The 18,492-nt window shown below is 46.4% G+C and overlaps 1 protein-coding gene across 3 annotated transcripts in view; it reads right to left on the reverse strand.

Moving 5' to 3' along the window:
• Flnb (filamin B) overlaps positions 1 to 18,492 on the reverse strand; it is a 139,830-nt gene that overhangs the window by 7,308 nt on the left and 114,030 nt on the right. For all 3 annotated transcript variants that reach the window (XM_038350205.2, XM_038350204.2, XM_038350206.2), the window contains exons 34-43: positions 18,117 to 18,290; positions 15,666 to 15,824; positions 14,476 to 14,679; positions 13,453 to 13,605; positions 13,228 to 13,350; positions 9,834 to 10,100; positions 9,137 to 9,274; positions 7,949 to 8,064; positions 5,132 to 5,264; positions 1,573 to 1,749 (exon numbers count right to left, since the gene is read on the reverse strand). In XM_038350205.2, the coding sequence (XP_038206133.1) occupies positions 1,573 to 1,749; positions 5,132 to 5,264; positions 7,949 to 8,064; positions 9,137 to 9,274; positions 9,834 to 10,100; positions 13,228 to 13,350; positions 13,453 to 13,605; positions 14,476 to 14,679; positions 15,666 to 15,824; positions 18,117 to 18,290 (1,644 nt within the window). The remainder of the gene's footprint in view (positions 1 to 1,572; positions 1,750 to 5,131; positions 5,265 to 7,948; positions 8,065 to 9,136; positions 9,275 to 9,833; positions 10,101 to 13,227; positions 13,351 to 13,452; positions 13,606 to 14,475; positions 14,680 to 15,665; positions 15,825 to 18,116; positions 18,291 to 18,492) is intronic.

Here is an 18,492-nt window from a genome sequence, read left to right on the forward strand (position 1 = left end):
GTGAGAAATACCAGGAGGAAGTAGTGGAAGGTTGTGACAGCAGCAGCCAACAAGAGATTGGATGGCCCTTGGCTGGAATGGCAGGCTCTGAGGCTGCTGTGGGCAAGGCCTAGGCTTGCTGTCTGCTCTACTGCCAGGAGGGACCCACAGGTATGACTGCCTGGAAACCATTCTGGGCATCTATCTAGAGGGTAGGCATTCTGGTTTAGGACACCCCACAAAGTTGGCTGGGGTGCAGTATGTGCCTCTACAGTCAGGAGCTCAGGGCTCAGACTATAAGATCACAGACTTGAGGCTGACCCCTTCCTGGTGCTATGAGCTCCCAGCTGAGTGGCTCCGGAGAATGCTGGATCACTTCGTCTTGTCCTCCCAATCTGCAACGTAGATCTCATCCAAGGGCAAGGTACTGGCTCAGAGTAAAGTCGGGAGTCAGGCTGGGAGTGCCAAGGGCATCTGGCAGGAGCAACGCCACTGAAGGGGTGGCTTTATGGAGGACACTGCTTTGGCCAGACTTCCTGGAAGCACGCCCGTCTATCGGCCACTCCTAACTTGGGCAGGGTTCCTCTACCACTTAGGAAGAAACTCACTCCAGGACCGGTTTGCTGTTACTATAGCAAACCATCCCCCAGTGTAAAAGGAAGACACTCTGTTCTGTCCCGACTCACAGCATGGCAGAGGGTGGGAAGACCAAGGGAGCATTGAAAAACCAGGATCTTCCCAAGAAGCCCCAAGTAACAGCAAAAAGAAATGGTGTCCTATTGAATCCACACTGTGAACCTCCTTCACAGATGCTTACAAGGACAGAGTCCTTATTTATCCCTAATGCTGACGTGACGGACAGAGCTGAGGTCTATTTCAAGCGGACCACGTAAGCTGGCTTTTGGTTCAAGCTATGAAAGCCAATCAGCAAGATTACACAAAAAGATCTTTTGGATGCTTGGTGAAGAAGTGAGTTATCCTTGCAGTGAGGTAACTTAATTAAAGCTGAACTAGGAATGAGCCTGTCAAGGAACCAACCATCTGGTCAAACTGGCCACTCAGCCCCATGGCAGTTCAGGGACAGGCAGCAAGTGAGAGAGCCTCTGACCCGGTGACTAGCGAGCAATGTTCACACCTGCAGGAGGAGGGAGGACAGGTCCAGGGAGCGGCTGCGAGAGGGCCATAAAGCGAGGCTCGCTGCACCCTGTCAGACCTTTCACTGCATCTGCAGTGAGCAGATACAAGGACACAGGCTTCGGGGGAGTCTGTGTCTGTAGGCCCAGGAGCTGCACCATGAACGCTGTACAAAAAATCCTCCACATTAATGATACTGGGCTGTCACCATCCTGCCCCTAAGGCCGAGGAACTTGCGGAAGAAAGACATCTGGTCTAGAACAAACAGTAATGAAGTGTGATGATACAGGCCTTGCTCTGAGTTTATCCTGGCTCAAGCAATGGTCTCCAAAGCCCACCAAAGCGCGTGCAAGCACATTTTCCCAAGGACTGAACCCAGAAGGCCTCCAGGAGCTGAAGATGTCTACCCCAGCTTTGCCCTACAACTTCTCGAGTAACAAGGAGAGCAGGGTTTCTTACCTGTGGTGCCCCCCTCGAGTCCAGCACCATAGGCTGACACCAGAGCAGGATTCCCTGCTTGGCCGGGCTCTCCAACACGCACTTTGAAAGGGCTCCCAACCACGTGGCTCCCATTGAACTTGACATCGATGGTGTGGATGCCGTTCTCATGGGGGATGAAGCGAACGGCATACTTATCTAGGAGGAGGAGAGACACAAGGTAAACATGGGTGGTAAGCAGCCTGGAGTGAAGCGAGGACACAGCATTTGCAAGACAACCTGAGCCAGCCAGTGTTGAATCATTCAAAGAGACTGTTCTTCTGGGGACCCGGCAGCTAACTCACAGGTTAAGGTCAGCTAGACTTATTTGTGTCTCCTTAGTCAGTCCTTTGGGAAATGTTCTAAATCTCCAATTCAACATTCACCAGAACACTCTGGCCCCATGCTTCACAATCTGCTCTTTATGAAAAGAATCTGCTCACTTCTCAATACAGTTCCAATTGGTATTAAGGCTCTCTAAGTTCAAGGTAAGCAACTGTCAGCGATAGAAACAGCCAGGGTTTTCTGATTTGGGTCACAATGTGTGTCAAGGTCATCTGTCAACAGACGAGTGAGCACCTAGACTGGCCTTGTATGGTATACCCTGTGGCTTCTCTGCTCATTAGTCCCTGTTTCCTTGAACACTTTTATCTCCCTTAGGACCTGTGGCCATTAAAGCTCTACCCAAACCCTCTTTTGTTTCTCTAGTACTCTCCACAAAGGAATGTTCTAGACTGAGCTACCTACCCCTATCTCTCAGTATTGCACTTCCTCAAGCATTTCCCAGCTGGGTGCCCATGTCCTCTCCTAAAGCCAAAATGTTTCAGGGGAAGTGAACCCCACCCCTATGTCCAGATGTGGTTCTTTAACCGGATGGGGAAAATTCTTCCCCCAAGGTAAATCAATTAATTTCTTTACCCATAGGAAGTGACTCAGGAATGGGCGTGTGTCCCAGCTCACTGAGACACTAGGAGAGGCCTGCTAGAGACTTAGAAATTTCTTGCTCTTGAGACTTCTGAAAATGAGTCCTGAGAAGATGTCTCTTGGCTGATATGGTGTAAAATGAAGCAGCACAAAAAAGGCAAGAAGCCTTGAAGCCAAGGAAGAGCAAGGGCACACTGGGCCTGATGCCACCCGATAGGATGCACTGGGGAGCCCAAGGCAGGAAGGTATTGGGTACGAAGTTACTCTGGGATATATGAGCTCCGGGACAGCCTCGGGTACACAGAGAGGCTGACCCAAAAAAATAAAGCAAAGCAAAACAACAAAAAGTCTTTGAGGCCTTGGAGAGAGCACCCATTAATGATTGTTAAAATCTACCACAGACTCCAAACTTGGCAGTTAGAGGAATAACCGGGCCTCATTATCTCATGTGTTCACTTGAGTTGGGTATTCCATAATTGTAATTGGTAACACCTCAACTGTGTTATGCCCAAAATGACCTTAGACACCACTGGCTCTCAGAGGCTGCCTGGGCCAAGGACAAACTTCACTTGCTGCTGAGGTCATGGACATCTAATAAACACCACCACCTGGTTACCTGACACTCCAAGTAAGAAAGGGACCCTGAAGTAAGAAAGGGACCCTAATTAACCCTTGTGCACCCACTAGCCAGGTATCCTCAGTTCTGCTAACTACATGGGCACCATTATACCCACGCATCCAGAACACGTCATCTGTGTGTGGGCCCTGGAGGCTAGAGGTTGTTGACACTGGGTGTCTTCTTCAGTGACTCTCCGCCCCATGTTTTTGATTCAGGTTCTCTTACTGAACCTGGAGCTCACTAATGTAGTTAAATGGCCTGGCTAGCAAGCCTCCTGTACCAAATCCCCATCACAGCTGTGTGCCTGGCTGGAACAGCCTCCCCACAAACCCCATCACAGTTGTATGTTTGGCTGGATCAAATTTAGGTCCTTATGCTTGTACTTTACTGACTAAACCACCTCCCCAGTCCTTCCATGTTGCCTTTCAGAATTCACTCTCAAAGCCAAGTAGTCACCAAGCACCTTTGGCTGCTGTTTCATTCTGCTTTCTCAAGGGCAGCAGCTCACCACTTTGCCAGTTACGCATCCTAATGGATTCTCCATGATGTAGCTGAATGTTAGCCACGATATGGGCAAGGTATCCCTCTCCCAATATTTGTTTCAGGAGAGAAACAAAGCTGTTGAAGGGCCCTAGCAAGCCTGGCAAACATGGCACTGGTAGACCTTACCCTTCCCCCTTCTCTTCCTTGTAAATCACAGATTACGTTCCTGAAACTAGTCATAAGGGTCTATTACCTTATTTGGTAATATGTCTATTACCTATTTGGTAATAATTTCTTACGCCAGACTCATTTCCTGAGAATAAGTATCAAAGTCCAGCAATCAAAAGCCTGCCTTGGTTCACTTAATTAAAATGCCCAATCAAAATATACCACCACATCTTAGTCCATTCTAACATGGATCTTCCCTTTTCTCTTTTCTTAAAAATTACACCAGCAAGGTCATTTGCTGCTGTTTTTCTGCCTGAATCAGAAAGCAGCCACTTTATCTTTTCTTCCCTGCTTAATAAAGGATCTCTCTGTGGAAAAAAGGTATTTGGGTGTGGTTTGTGCATAATCCATGGTCCAGGAGGAAGCCCCTGCTGTGCAGGGGTGGGGGTGAGGGGTGGCTCCTTCAGCTGGTCACTCAGGCCCTGAATTTCCACCCTCATTGGATGCAGGTGAGCACACAGCAAATGCTCAACAGCAGAGTGTGTCATCAAAGACCATGCTGAATGGAGCCCTCCTGACCCTGCCAAAGCAAAGTGTCCTACTCCTGCTCAGTCCCTACCATCTGCTTCTTGGTTCTCCTATGGTATCACCTAGGGATGTCTCCAATCTGCGGGTTTTTGCCATCATTCTAATTCTGGCTAGAACTAGTTGCTTTTTGACTGTTATATTTTAGTTTTATTATTATTAATTTATTTATTTTGAGAGGAGCTTTACTGTGTAGGCCAGGCTGGCCTTGAACTTGAAGTCCTCCTGCTTCAGTTTCTCGGATATTAAGATTATAGGTACACATTAACATGAGCAGTGTTTTGAGAGCAGAGTTGTATATTTACTAGCTCTACCTTCCTGCCAAACCTCTAACGTATGATAAACGTTCATTGACAAAATGGCCTCTTTAAAGTTGACCTATAAATCTGAGGTGTCAGGCTATGGAGACCTGGATTCTCTTGGAGTAAGGTAAAATATCCTTACCCATGTTATAAAGTCAACAATATAATAAAACTGTATGGTTTTGTTAAACTACAATGGCAAACTGTGATTGTCATGTAAAAGGAAACTGGTAAAGGTAACAAAATCAAGGAGATGTTGTTTAATGTCACATGAAAAGTCTCTTGTGTTCCTGGCAACGTGTCTACTCCATGTTATAAAGGATGTCTAGTGGCAACAGAAAGAACTTGAAGACTTGCCAGCAGTATGGTAGCTGGAGGGTCCTGCCCCAGGAGGCACAGCTATAGGAAGTTCTGCCAGAAACACTGATGCTGAGACCCCTGTGCCAGCCCTGATACTTACCGGGCTCTAGTTCAGACACGTGGCACTCCTCCACGGCTCCTGAGGGGCTATGCACCTTTGCATCAATTTTTCCTTTTGCACCATTCAACCTTATAGCAAAGGATGCTGGCTGGTTAACTTTTAATCCTGATTCCTGAGAATTTAATAAATTAAGACAGGTTATGGTAGCTGGTGTTCCTGCTCGGAAGCACACACTGACCCAAGGTAGGGCTCAAGGTGGGAATACTCTTCTGTGCAACACTTGACAAGGAAACTGGGCTGCTTATATGTCCACATTTCTAATAGTAAACAGAAACACACACTGCACTCTTACATAAAAACATTCAGGGTTGGGAGAGGTTCTGAGATTGGAGACTTGAGAGATTCCAGTCCAAAACCACCAAGTCTTTTCAGCTAAATCATCACCACCATCAGAATCCCTTTTAGGAACAGGTTTCATGACATGGGCCAGATTCTATGTCCGCTTTTTTTTGTTATTATTTTTCACGTCAAGCGCAGGAATGGGCAGCACTTTTGCAAAAATTATAAAGGGCTATGCATGTAAAGTAGGCTGCACTTTGCTTAACTACTTTTTCCTAGCAATAAAACAAAGTTGTTAACTCTGAGTCTCAATTTCCTTGCTTGTAAAATGGACAAACTAACTGGCCCAATTTCAGGGAACTGTTATGAAGAGCACATGAAATTATGATAAAGACTCAGCCAAAGGCCTGGCCCATACATGAGAAGGCTCCAAAAAACGTCAGCACGAAAAAGCAATTCCAAAACATGTGGTGTATTTTTCTTTGTTCTTTTCTAAGTCAGCTTCACTTTCTTCCTGTCTTAGAAAGTATACATTCTTGGAGGAGTGGCTTAGGTACTAGGTGCTTAAAATAAAGCAACCTTCTTTATTATGATTGCCCATGCTTTCCAGGAAAGGGTTGCATGTTCCAGTTTTGACTTGGACTTGCTGGGACAGCCATTCCTCAGATGCAGCAGACTCACACTTAGTATGCAAAAGAGCATCCAGGAACACAACGTGCAGATTCTAGACATACCCTGAGAAGGCTGAGCAATGGTCCAAGGACAATCATACAGTAGGCCCTAACAACACGGTGTCCCCTGGGTTAGTCCCTAGCTTCAGGCTGAAACGTATCACTTAAAGTACTACAAATTGAATGACAAAAAATGCAGTTTCTCTAGCTGCATCTTAACGGGGCACCCACATGTGGCTAGTGATTTTTAAACTATACTGTGTTCTATGCACTCTGATGCCAGGAGGTTCCAGCCTGGGGAGGGCGGGCATAATACAACGCAAGGATTCTTTAGTTTCCAGATCACCCCCACTCTCTCTCCTCCCCCACAAAGTGCCAGCCAACTCCACTCTTTTACGAAGTCGAAAAAGCCAGATAAAACAAAACATGCTTCTCACATATAACCAGCACCAGATGTTGTTCAGGCCTCCGCTACGGCCCTGATAAATAATTTACATATCCCTCGGCATGGAGCGACTACATACTTACTGAAATACTTATGAGTAAACTGTGGCAGGAGGCAGGCTCAGCAGAAGTCTGCTGGAGAGGATGGCTCAGAACCAGCTTTTGAGAACAGGCTGTTACCTGAGTCTGTGGCTGCCGCTTAATCCTCGAGAGGGAGATAAATGTCTCTGAAGATCTGAAAAAAGATCTTCGAGATGCAGGAAGGCAGCTCTCTGCCCTCAACAAATGCTGTGTTTATCTCCCTCTATAGGTTTTAGGTAAGTCGGCCACAAAAGAAACTCCTGTTAAGAAGCCTTTAAATGAAACACAAGAAAAACATCTACACCACAGCGACCAGTCAGGACCTCTGGGGCTCTCCAGTTGAGACCTAGTCAATTTGTAGACCTCGATTCTAGGGTGGCTCCCATCTGTGCCTCCAACTAGCCCGAGTCCCAAGTTTCTCAGCCTAAGACTGGAATCTCGAATGTTAACCAAAAGTACAGCTAGTTGCTCTATTACCCATTCCAAACGCCAGATTGGATTTTAACCAGTTCAGAAAATACTTGTTTTTAAGAACTGGGATAACTAAAGGCTATTTAGAAACCCCATTAACTAGAAACTAAATTTGGGTATTCTAATGCTTCTCTACAACCTACTTGCTTCTCTTAATTAAAATATGGTCAGTGTCTTCAGCTCCAGTGACTCTCAATTTGGCTCTGGTTCTAATATAACCCTGTGTGTGTATGTGCATACGTGTGTGTGTGTGTGTGTATGTGCATACGTGTGTGTGTGTGTGTGTGTGTCTGCTGCCTCATACAAGGTGGCTCTTCACCAGAACCACTCTGTACCATTTTTAAAATTAGGTCAAGAGAAGCTGCCTATCAGGGTGTTGCGAGGCTTTACAGAAGAAACACCGAGAAAGTTCTTGACATAGTTCCTCACACAATCCCATAAAGAAATCACCCTAATGTAAAAGAATTGCAGCTAACTCTGGGGAATGTAAGGGAAGCCCAACAATCATTACAGCTACAGATCACTAGACTGAGCTCCGTCTGTTCTGAAAGCTCCCCTGCTCCTTTAACCAACAGCTAACAGGCTCCCTTTGCTTCTCTTGAAATAGATATTTATAAGCAAACTTGTGGTAAGGTGTATCATTTACCAAGTCTGCTTGTCTTTGCTCAAAGTGTCTTTTGTCCTGAGGCTACACAAGGAGGGAACCCTGTCACAGGATGGCTGCCCCATGACTGGCAACATCTGTGCGTAAGGGCTTAGAACTTAAGAGAGAGTCAAAGTGGCCTCTGGAGTCCAGGAGCCTCACTGGTCGGCCTGTGGCCAAGGAGATGGATGCTTCCTTGCGTCTCACCTGAAGGCTCATAACAGTGAGGCAGCGAGCGTCGTCTGAGGGTGCGATGACCGGCACCAGGTAGGGGCTGTCGGGGATGTGCTCATCGTTGAACTTGATAGACACCTCGTAGTTACCTGTTGGGATAGGAAAGCCCCACCATTTCAGAAATTTCAGAGAGGTATATCTGTAGTGGCCACTGGCATAAGCTGGGCTCAGACGTCTTCAGAGACTAGCACTCCTTCAAGGCCACAGTGATTAGCTGATAGAGGGTCACCTGGCTAACACCGACGCAGCAGGATTTTATTAACTGGGTAAGGTCAGAGATTCTTGACCTGGATCTATAGGGGCGTCTATGTACAGGATCCTAGAGGCCCAGGGGCTCGAGTAGGAAATGCACCTGTGTCCACATACTTTTACTCATCTCTAACGCAAGAACTTGTCATTAGAAATGTCAACTAGGAAACACAGTACATGAGAAGTACCTGTGCCTCTTATTGCCAATATTTACGTTCTCTATCAAGGTATTTTCATCCTATTTGAAGAATTATAGCTATCTTGACATTATCACTTACACTCATCACTACTGTGAAATGATCAATGTACCTTCACTAAATTTTATTATAGTTTAATATATTAAGTCATGTATATTTCACTACCATGTATTTGTTAACTATGCTTTCATATGGTTTTTATTTATTTGAGACAAGGTTCACTCTGCAGCCCAGGTCAGCCTGGAGCTCACTGTATATAAATAGAACTTATTTCTTTTATGATTTGATGTACTCTATGTTGGGTACACCAAAAAGCCATCCTGAGGACAGATTTTAACAGATGTCCAAAAGGGCTCAGGTGTATAAAAGGTGACAAAGTCCTGCTCTAGGTTCTCAGATGTTGAGGTCACTCTCTTAAAGCAGCCAAACCAGCTACACGTCACGTGCAGGCAGAACGTCTGGCTGATTGGTAGACAGAACGAAGCATTTGAAAGCAAGCAAGTAGAGACCACCAGTAAAAGACAAGAGATGATGGGAACAAGGTTCCTTATCTCTTGGAGGCCCGTTTTCTGCATCTGAGGTTCTAGAAGGCTCTCCCATGTATGTCCACATGCAAATGCCTGTTTGCTTGACCTAACTTGGTAAGTTTCTGATCCTGGCAACTAAACCATCTCCGAACAAGGAAAGCATTCTAAGTCAACCCTTGAGTACATACCAGGCTCTTGGGCAATATAAGACACACCACATGACCCATTTTTATGGTCATCAAATGTAATCTCGGCCTTGCTAGGGCCCTCAACCGCAATGGAGAGGCCTCCAGCACCTGCTTCCCGGGTCCAGATGCTGAACTCAGCTGAGAGCAAAGAAACACCTGGTTAGTAAGAGAGCCCAAGAGCCCCTGCCCCTCTTTTAGCTCAAGCCAGCAGTATAAGTCCAGATTCTTGCCAGCACTTCCCTTTTGCCCTAGCCCCAAGCAGGTCCCAGGCAAAGGCTATCATTACAGTTTCTGAAGCTCATGAAGTTCATGTGAAATACACCCAAACCAAAGCAGAAGAGGATGAAAGTGTTCAGATTCCCCCACACCTCTTCCCACAGCAGCCATGGCAAGAAGGGACCCCTCCAATCAGCTCTGTAACGTTCTTCTGTATTGCACAGAACCACCAATTCTTAAGAATGTACCGAAATAGTTTCTGTTTTCCTCTTAAGAGACTTAATACACACTAGTGGTAGACTCAGCAAAATCTGTCTAAGCCTGTTTGGCTTTGTAAAGGTGAGTGATTTCCAATCTCAGCTTTAAAAGCTTTGAATAAGGAATGTCCCTTGTAGCCATCCACTGGAAATTGTTTCATTAGAGCAATGGGAACAGTGTAAACTTACTTGTCTCTAAGTTAAGACCTGCCCCAAATTCTTACCTGGTATGCCTGCTTCTCCCCTCTCCAGGCCAGGGCCTCCTGCCCGGACCTTGTGGGCACCCCCTTCACCAAGGGGCCCCACGGTGAACTGGAAGGGGCTTCCTGTTACATGCTGTCCGTGGTACTTTACACTGACTGTGTGAACGCCCATCTCCTGGGGCACAAATCGGACACAGTGAGAGTTCTTCCCAACAGGCACAATCTCTGCCTCGGTGACATGGCCAGAGGGGCTGGTGACATGGGCAGACATGTCACTGCTGTTGATTTCTGAGAGTAGAAAGGTTGGGAGAAGAAAGTTAGGGCAACAGCCTAGGGCCAGGCAGGACACATAGGGCAAGCAGAGAAGAGTGAGACACGTACAGCCCAGAGGTGTGAGGTGCTTGGACTCCCCTCTGGCTAGAGGTCTGCTCTCCTGTGGTCAGCCAGCACTGCCGGCCTTCTAGGGGCACTAAAGCTTCCTGTCCCATTTAGATATGTCTATCTACAGCTTTCCTGGCTGGAGCCCAGTTACCTCTACATGGCAGTTTCAAACTAGGACCTGAGCTGGAGCCACGGCGTGTAATAAAGCCCACGATTTTCTACGAAAAAGTGATGTGACCATCTGCCATGCATAGTTAAGGTCTTCTCTATAGAAAGGAGAAAACACAACAGCCTTCCTGAATCTCCCCCTTACATTTTAATTAATGTATGTATTGTGCATATACATGCATATACGAGCACATGTGCCACAATATGTTCCTGTAGGTCAGAGGACAACCTGTAGTTGTTTCTCTCCTTCCAATATGTGGGCCCGGGGAATCAAACTTAGGTCATCAGACTTAGCAGCAGGCATCCTTAGCCACTGAGCCATTTCACTGGCCCACAGAGCCTTCACCTCTTACTGCCAAGCTTTGGTGCTTCTTCCAGGCAATAAGGCCAAATGCACTCAGAGACCAAAGTGAGCGCATGCCAGTCTCAATGGCAAAGGAGAAACCATGCGCGAGCAAAGCTGTCCGCAAAGAGGTCAAGGGGCCCCACTCTCAGAAAGGCAGTGCCTTGGATTACAAGCACTAGGAAGCAAATCATGTCTGTTACAAGCTGCTCACATCACACACACAACTGTGCCTGCACTGGCATGGAGGAGACAAGCGGGTGGCACTGGATGTTGCCATCACCTAGAGCCCAAATAAAACTGCACCGTGTAGCAGTTCATGATTCTGTATCCTACGAACAAGAGAAAGGAAGGGAGGTGGAGGAGTGGCCATATCATGGTATGGACCCAATGTCTGTGCCTCTGCCACATTCCTCTGGCAAACGCTACCCCCCCAGAATAATAGCTCTAGAGAAGTGCAGGGGAGAAAACCCAGATTCAGTGGGATAAGTGGAGTCCTCATGATGACTTAGTGCCATGAGAAGGGTCCCCAGCAACCTCTTCTCTCTCCTTTCATCACATGAGCATACGAGTTGGGTATCTGCAATCTGGAAGAAGGGATCTACTCATGGTAGTCCGATCTGATGTACGGCCTCTCGGGCTGGGAGAAGTGAATGTCTATTAGTTGTCAAGATATGCTACTTTGTGACTAAGATAGCCAATGTGGCCTGGGTCCCCAGGAGCTAATGGGTCCCTCCACTCTACCAGATGAGAGGGGGCCAAGCGGATAACAAGGGACAGACAGTGTCTCCTGTAGACTCCTCTGCTATCAAGTAACTGAAAACAATGACCAACGGCCAGGAAAGGATTAAGACAGATGTTGACATTGCACAGAAACCCATATTCAAGGAGAGTCTGCAAAGAGAGGAGACCAGGTGATTTGCAAAGCAAAGTCCACGTCCCAAGTAATCGTAGAAACAAGACTAACATGGAGGTACCACAGTTTCCCAGCAAAATGAATGACAGGGTGCCTCCTGCTAGTGGATCACGGGGAGAAACAGGATCCGATACATTGCTGGAGGACAGTTTACCAAAGCATGGCCATGTCCAAATGCACTGGCCAGCAACCCCTGTCCTGGTCACTCATCTTCCACCACCTTGAAGCATATGAACTGTGTGCCACCACGTTCAGTTAACAGTTTTAAAAAAAAAAGTGGTCTTGCCTATAGTAGTAAGATGTTAACTGCATTCACACTTGACTATGATGTTGTACATGTGTAAGAAACCAGTGACTACAGCTAAGAAGGGAGGGTAAAGTAATGTGGAGTCTTGGGAAAGAGCCTCCTTCCTCCTAAGGTCAGATATGTGCATCTTTTGCATGAGCATGTATGTCTTCAGGTGCATGTGAATGTGTGCACACATCCATGTTTGAGTATGTTTATGATGTGTGTGCGTATATGCACACACACAGGCCAGAGGACAGCATCAGGTCTTGCTCCTTAGAAGCCACTCACTTTGTGTTTTGAGACAGTGTCTCTCATTGGCCTGTGGATCAATTTAGCTAGACTGGCTGGACAGCGAGTCCTAGGACCCCTCGTCCCTGCATCCTAGTACTAGGATTACACACAGGCACCATCATATCTGGTTTTCCTTTTTTTTTCAAATGTAAGTTCTGGAGATGGAACTCAAAGTCCTCAGACCTGTGCAGAAATGACTTTACCAATGTAGTTATTGCCCCTACTTTTCCCTTCTCCGTGGAGCTCGAGCAACGCCACAGGCCTTGCCAGTTTATAGGCAGAGGAATCTTGAAGCTTTCACCGACACAGTGATTCTCTGTACACAAAGACCCTAGGCACAATTCAGACAGGCCACTGGCCTGCTTATAGTAGTCTCAGTTTACCATGAAGCAGTTCAATGGGGCCCACCTAGCTTTGGAGCAAAGCCTAGTTCTCATGTTAAGGATAAAAAAGATGAACTGCAGCTAGGTTTCACCTCCTCAATACTTTCAGATATTGGTACCAGCTGGCCATGTTCCCCCCCCCCCCCCCCCGACATTATTTTCATTGGCAAAGAGTAAATCTAAAAGCAGATCTATGCCCCCCAACAGGCAATGCAACAAGACTATTTTCATTTGGATGAAAAGTAAAAGCTAAACACATTTTTCCTAAATGAGCCTCTGTGAAAACAAAAAGCTTATTGTGGTATCCCTAGCTTATAGCCCTAGCACTGGGGAGGCCGAGGCAGGAGAATCATACAGAGACAGGGTTTCTCTGTAGCTTTGGGGCCTGTCCTGGAACTCGCTCTGTAGACCAGGCTGGCCTTGAACTCATAGCGATCCACCTGCCTCTACCTCCAGAGTGCATGTGCCACCACGGCCTGGCTGAGACCACATTAAAAAAAAAAAAAAAAACAAAAAAACAAAACCTAAGAAAATTGTGCAATGACAATGTCTCCATGCCAAGATGGAGAGTGTGCTCTAGGTCACGCCTGCTTTGGTCCCAAGGTGCTGGCTGCTGCTCTGTCCCACTAGCACCCCATACTCACCTGGGATCTTCAGGTTCAGGTCGCAGATACTGCCAACTGTGGCCACAGACGGAGCCCGGCTGGTCCGGGTGATGCTCTCTTTGACTCTTCCTTCACCACTGATCTTCACAGTGAACGGACTGCCTGCAAGACCGAGAAGGTCCCTGTGAGCAGCCCTGACAGGCGCATGGGTGTCATTTACTAAAAACTTAAGCATCACAGAGGGAGGGCAGAGGGGCCTCATACCAGGCACATGTTCATCAGCAAATTTGGTGGAGACGATATAGACCCCAGGCACCGTGGGGAAGTAGGACACCTTGCAGGTACCATCCTCCAGGTCCTCTGTCTGGATGTCCACTTTGCTGGGTCCTTCCACCGCCAAGGATATGCCACCATATCCTGCAACACAGCAGCCTGTTCTAGCACAACTCCCGAGAGAAGACTGTGATGAATGGGGATGGGAAACCCAGCCACTGATATCGAAATAATTTCCACAGAGCAGAAAGTAGCCAGCTTGGGGAGCCTATGGCAAAGGAACATGCTAAAGGTTTTTAGCAGGTTAACCCTGCTGACCATGGATTTAAGACAACTCCTTCCTTGAAGGTTTATCTATCAGTGTTCCATCTGAACATGTGTCTTGAGCAACCATATGGCCCTCAATAAATGCCTGGACTGTCTTGAGGGGTTATTGGAATTTTCAAAGAGCAACGGTTCCACTGACATATCAACGGATCCAAAAGTTCAATGGCACAAAATCTCAACAGTGAACACTGAGTGGCACAGAAATTTTTTCAACCTTTGTTCTGGCATTCTAACTTTGTCTAGAGCTCACTAATGTGGCTGCCACTGCTACTGTCACTCAAGAAGACAGAAGAGGAAGGCACTGGGATGTGGAAGGGCTTGAGAGGCAAATCTAACTCAAAGTATCTCAAAGAGAGATGAGGGGAGTGGTATGCCTTATTTTGCTCAAAGCACTGCTCCACTAACCCAATATGCTCTGCTTAGGAGGTGACAAGGAGGCCCTGGGAGCAGAGCACAATGATGTAGTACATGTAATGTAACAGGGGTCTGTGACCTTTTGGACCTTAGAAACAGATGGGGTTATAATAGTCCCTATGTATCTTCAGGTTTTTTCTCTATAAACCAACAAACCAAATTTCCACTCTTATGATTCAGGTAGAATCTCCCATCTCAGAGGCCGAAGGTTTAGAGACAAAGAACTGGCAGTCACAATCCCCAGCCATTTCCCATGAAATTACCCCCACAGACCTGCATCTCTTGTGTCCACAATGAAGTCAGACATCTCAAATGTCCGGCCTTCTGACAGGCCTCGGCCATAGACTTTGGCACGGCGCGCATCGCCAATCTCAGACTGGACCACCATAATGGATACGGGGCTGTTGGCCACATGGTTGCCATTCTTCTTGATGCTGACTAGATGTTCACCCACCTCTCGAGGGATGAAAGAAATGCCTGGACCGGAACACAGGTGGGGAAAGGATAAAGGACAAGTCAGGGAGGAGAATGGCTATGATACTACAGAATGTGTTCATAGTTAACTTGACCGGATCTAAAATAATCTAGGAGAAAGACCCTATGTGTGTCTCTTGAGGGCATTTATAGATTAGGTTAACTGAGGTGGGAAGAGCCAAGCTCAATGTTGGCAGCAGCACTCTATGAGCCGGGGCTCTGGATTGTAGAAAGGGAAGTCAAGATGAGCACAAGCATTCATCTATCTCTGCTTCTGACTGTAGATGCCATGTGCGGTTTGAAAGAATTGGCCCCCAAAGGGAGAGGCACTATTCGGAGGTGTGGCCCTGTTGGAGGAAGTGTGTCACTGTGGAGGTGGGCTTTGAGGAATCATAGGTGCTCAAGCCACACCCTAACCCTAACCCTAACCCTAACCCTAATCACTTCCTAATGCCAGTGAATCAAGATGTAAGAACTCTCAGCTCCTTCTCCAGCACCAGGTCTGCCTGCATGCTGTCTTGTTTTCTGCCATGATGATCATGGACCAAACCTCTGACTGTAAGCGAGCCACCACAATTAAATGTTTTCTTTTTATAAGACTTGTGGTCTTGGTGTCTCTTCACAGTTATAGAAACCCTAACAGACATCATGTGACAAGCTGTTTTGCTCTGTCACGTTTTATAACCCCACCATGATAGACTGTACTACAGAACGGAGTCAAAACAAACCTCTCCTTTCTTAAGCTGCCTTTGTTGAATATTTTGCCACAGCAGAGAGAAAACTAGCTAATAAGATGGTTACTCTCAAAATTAGAAACAGGACCACCTTATGTTGCAACAGTCCAGTATCCAGGGGTACTAACACAAAGGCAGAAGCATACATGCATGACACAAGTTTAATGTAGCAGAATGCAATGCACCACCCACGTCCTAGGGGAGGAGTGAGGAGTCCCTGGCCTCACCCCACCATGCAGGCAATCCAAAGCTCACCAATGTGGTTGTTGGGCAGCCTCTTCAGCAGACAGGGCTCATCACGTCCAGATGGGGCCTTGATATTAGCTGTCAGTGTGCTGAGGTCAGTCTCACTGATGTCCAGAAGGAAGTCGGCAGCTGATCCCAGCTTCACTTGTGAGCAGCGTCTGCTATCATCTGGGAAAAAGCCAAGAGAGCTTCTATCACATGAGCTAGCTTAGTTCTAGCTGTCCAGAGCACAGTCTACGTGATACTTAGAGATGAGCAGTCAAGAATCTATTAGCCACAGGTATATGATAAGCATTTGCCTCCGACAATGTGTATTAATATTTAATAATCAATGTTGGAGGATGATGGGTGGTTATGACTGGTTCAAAGGAAGACAAGAAGCTGGAAGGAACCTGAGCTGCAAATATTCATGAACTGACTTTTAAAGGAATTTCTAACATGCAGAAGAATGAAACTAAGTGTCTATCTCTCTGTTCAATCTCTCCTTCTGCTCAAAACTCAATTCAAAATGGACCAAAGACCTCAAGGTGAGACTAGAAACTTGGAAACTGCAGGAGGAAATATGAAAACACTTTTTAAAAAGGGTTCCATAGTATGGGAAATAATCTCCAAATTGACCAATGGGATTACATAAAGTTAAACAGCTTCTTCACAGCAAACAAAATGCCAGAGTGAACAGAATCTATAGAATTGAGAATAAAAACCACTTTGTCTAAATACATTTCGGGTAGGAAATTACTATGCATAATATAGAAACATCAATTTATATATATTTTATATAAAGATATATAAAGATATATATATATAATAAGAAATTAAACAGTAAAAATCAAAAATAAAATATATTGGTTAATAACAGTTCTCAAAAGAAATAAGTGGTTATTAAATATTTTTAAAAGGTGCTCAATATCTTTAGAGAATGCAAATTAAAACTGTTTTGAGATCTACCATCCACTGCTTCTTTTCTTTTTTCCCTTCCTTCCTCCCTTTCTTCCTTCATTTCTTTTTTTTTTCTTGGAGACAAGAGTTTTTCTGTATTGCCCTGCCTGTTCTGGAACTTGCTCTGTAGAGACCAGGATGGCCTCAAACTTGGCGATCCACCTGCCTCTGCCTCCTGAGTGCTGGGATTAAAGGTGTTCGCCATCACCACCTGGTCTGTTTTGAGATTCTACCTTATACCAGCCAGAAGGGCGGTCATCATTAACTCAAAGGACAAGTGATGCTGGCAAGTGGAACTCATTCACTACTGGTGAGACTGTAAACTGATACAGACATCTATAGAAATCAGTGTGGAAGGTTCTCGAAGACTGAAGTAGATTCACCAACTGACCCATTTATACCACTCCTGCGAGACTCTAAGCTAACCCACCACAGAGATACCTGCCCATCCAAGCTCGCTGCTGCGCTATTCACGATAGTTAGGAAACAGAACCAGCCTAGATGCCCATCAACAGATGAAAGGATAAAGAAAATGTGCTGCATAGACTGAATGAGCAATATTTAAAAAATGAGACCAGGATATCTGCAGGAAAACAGATGACTATAAGTCATCTTAATAAAGTCAGGCCGACTCAGAAAGATCATGCCACGTATGCATACACATGCTGTGTGTGCGTGTGCATGTGTTTGTGTGTGTGTAGGAGAGAAAGGGGGGGGGGAGATCAGGGACCATGAGATTAAAGGAAGCTATCTTAAGAGAGGGTAGGTAGGGGACATGGAAGCAATAGAACACAAGCAAAACAAAAACAGGGGGGCAAATGAGAGGCAGGCGGTGGGAGAGAGCAATGGGAGAAGAGGAGGAATTAGAACAAAGTGTAATGACATATGCATGAAAATTCCACAATAAAAGTCATTGCTTTGTTTTGTGAATTAAAAGAAAAAAAATTAAAGGAATCTTTGTCATGAGAAAGGTCCCATCTGCTGCCATGCCCTTGGGAATTTCCCAGGTATGCATGAACCCCACTCCCCACAGTGTTGCTAACTCACTTCAAACAGGTCTAAGTACCTTGGGAGGAAGACCCTTGATTTGTACATCTCCCTGAGAAGCCACTGAACGTTCCCAAACCAGCAGGCTGAACAGAGGGCCTGGAAGGAGATAACTTGCCTCTGAATACCAGTGAGCCTGGCTAACTGGCTACATCTCCAAACTTCAGTTTTCTGGTCAGCAGAAAGGAGGAGTTACCTTATGTAGTACAATGCTAATCGGCCTCAGCACTTAGTTCCTGCACTCGGCTGTCAGTATTATCTTGATGCCTGTAGCTAAGGGCTTGTTTTTCAGATGGTAGCTTGTGTTTTCTCTTCATTATGAGAGAAGGAGGAATTTAGGCAGCCTGAACCCTGGACTTGGCTTCTCCTGAAACCAAGGGACTAGCTTGCCATCCTGGGCGGATGAGATGGGGGTAGGTCAGGCACAGCTTGACCTCCCATGAGAAGTTCCAGCAACTAGACAATGCCCCCTACCTGTGATCTTGGCAGTGAAGGGGCTGCCAGGGATGTGCTTGTCATTGTACTTGACCAGAATGCTATAGTCGCCTGGCAGGGTGGGCAGGTAGGTCACTGTACATGTCCCGTCTTTGTTGTCAATGCAGCTGATCTCTGCTTTTGAGGGGCCTTCGATAGCCAAATCCAGACCACCTGTGAGTGCAAGCATGGAAGGACAGCAGTCAGAGAGTCTGTTTCCATAGGGACAATTCATCCACGGGGACCCTGACACCAGGGACGGAAGACTGACACACTCCATGTGAGCATCAAAGCAGAACAATCTACAGGGGAAAGCCTACTGGGAAAACATGGCACTGTGAACGGCACCTGCACCCCTGCTTAGAGAATTCCAGCT

Source organism: Arvicola amphibius, chromosome 12 (assembly GCF_903992535.2).
Source record: "Arvicola amphibius chromosome 12, mArvAmp1.2, whole genome shotgun sequence".
Classification (NCBI taxonomy): domain Eukaryota; kingdom Metazoa; phylum Chordata; class Mammalia; order Rodentia; family Cricetidae; genus Arvicola; species Arvicola amphibius.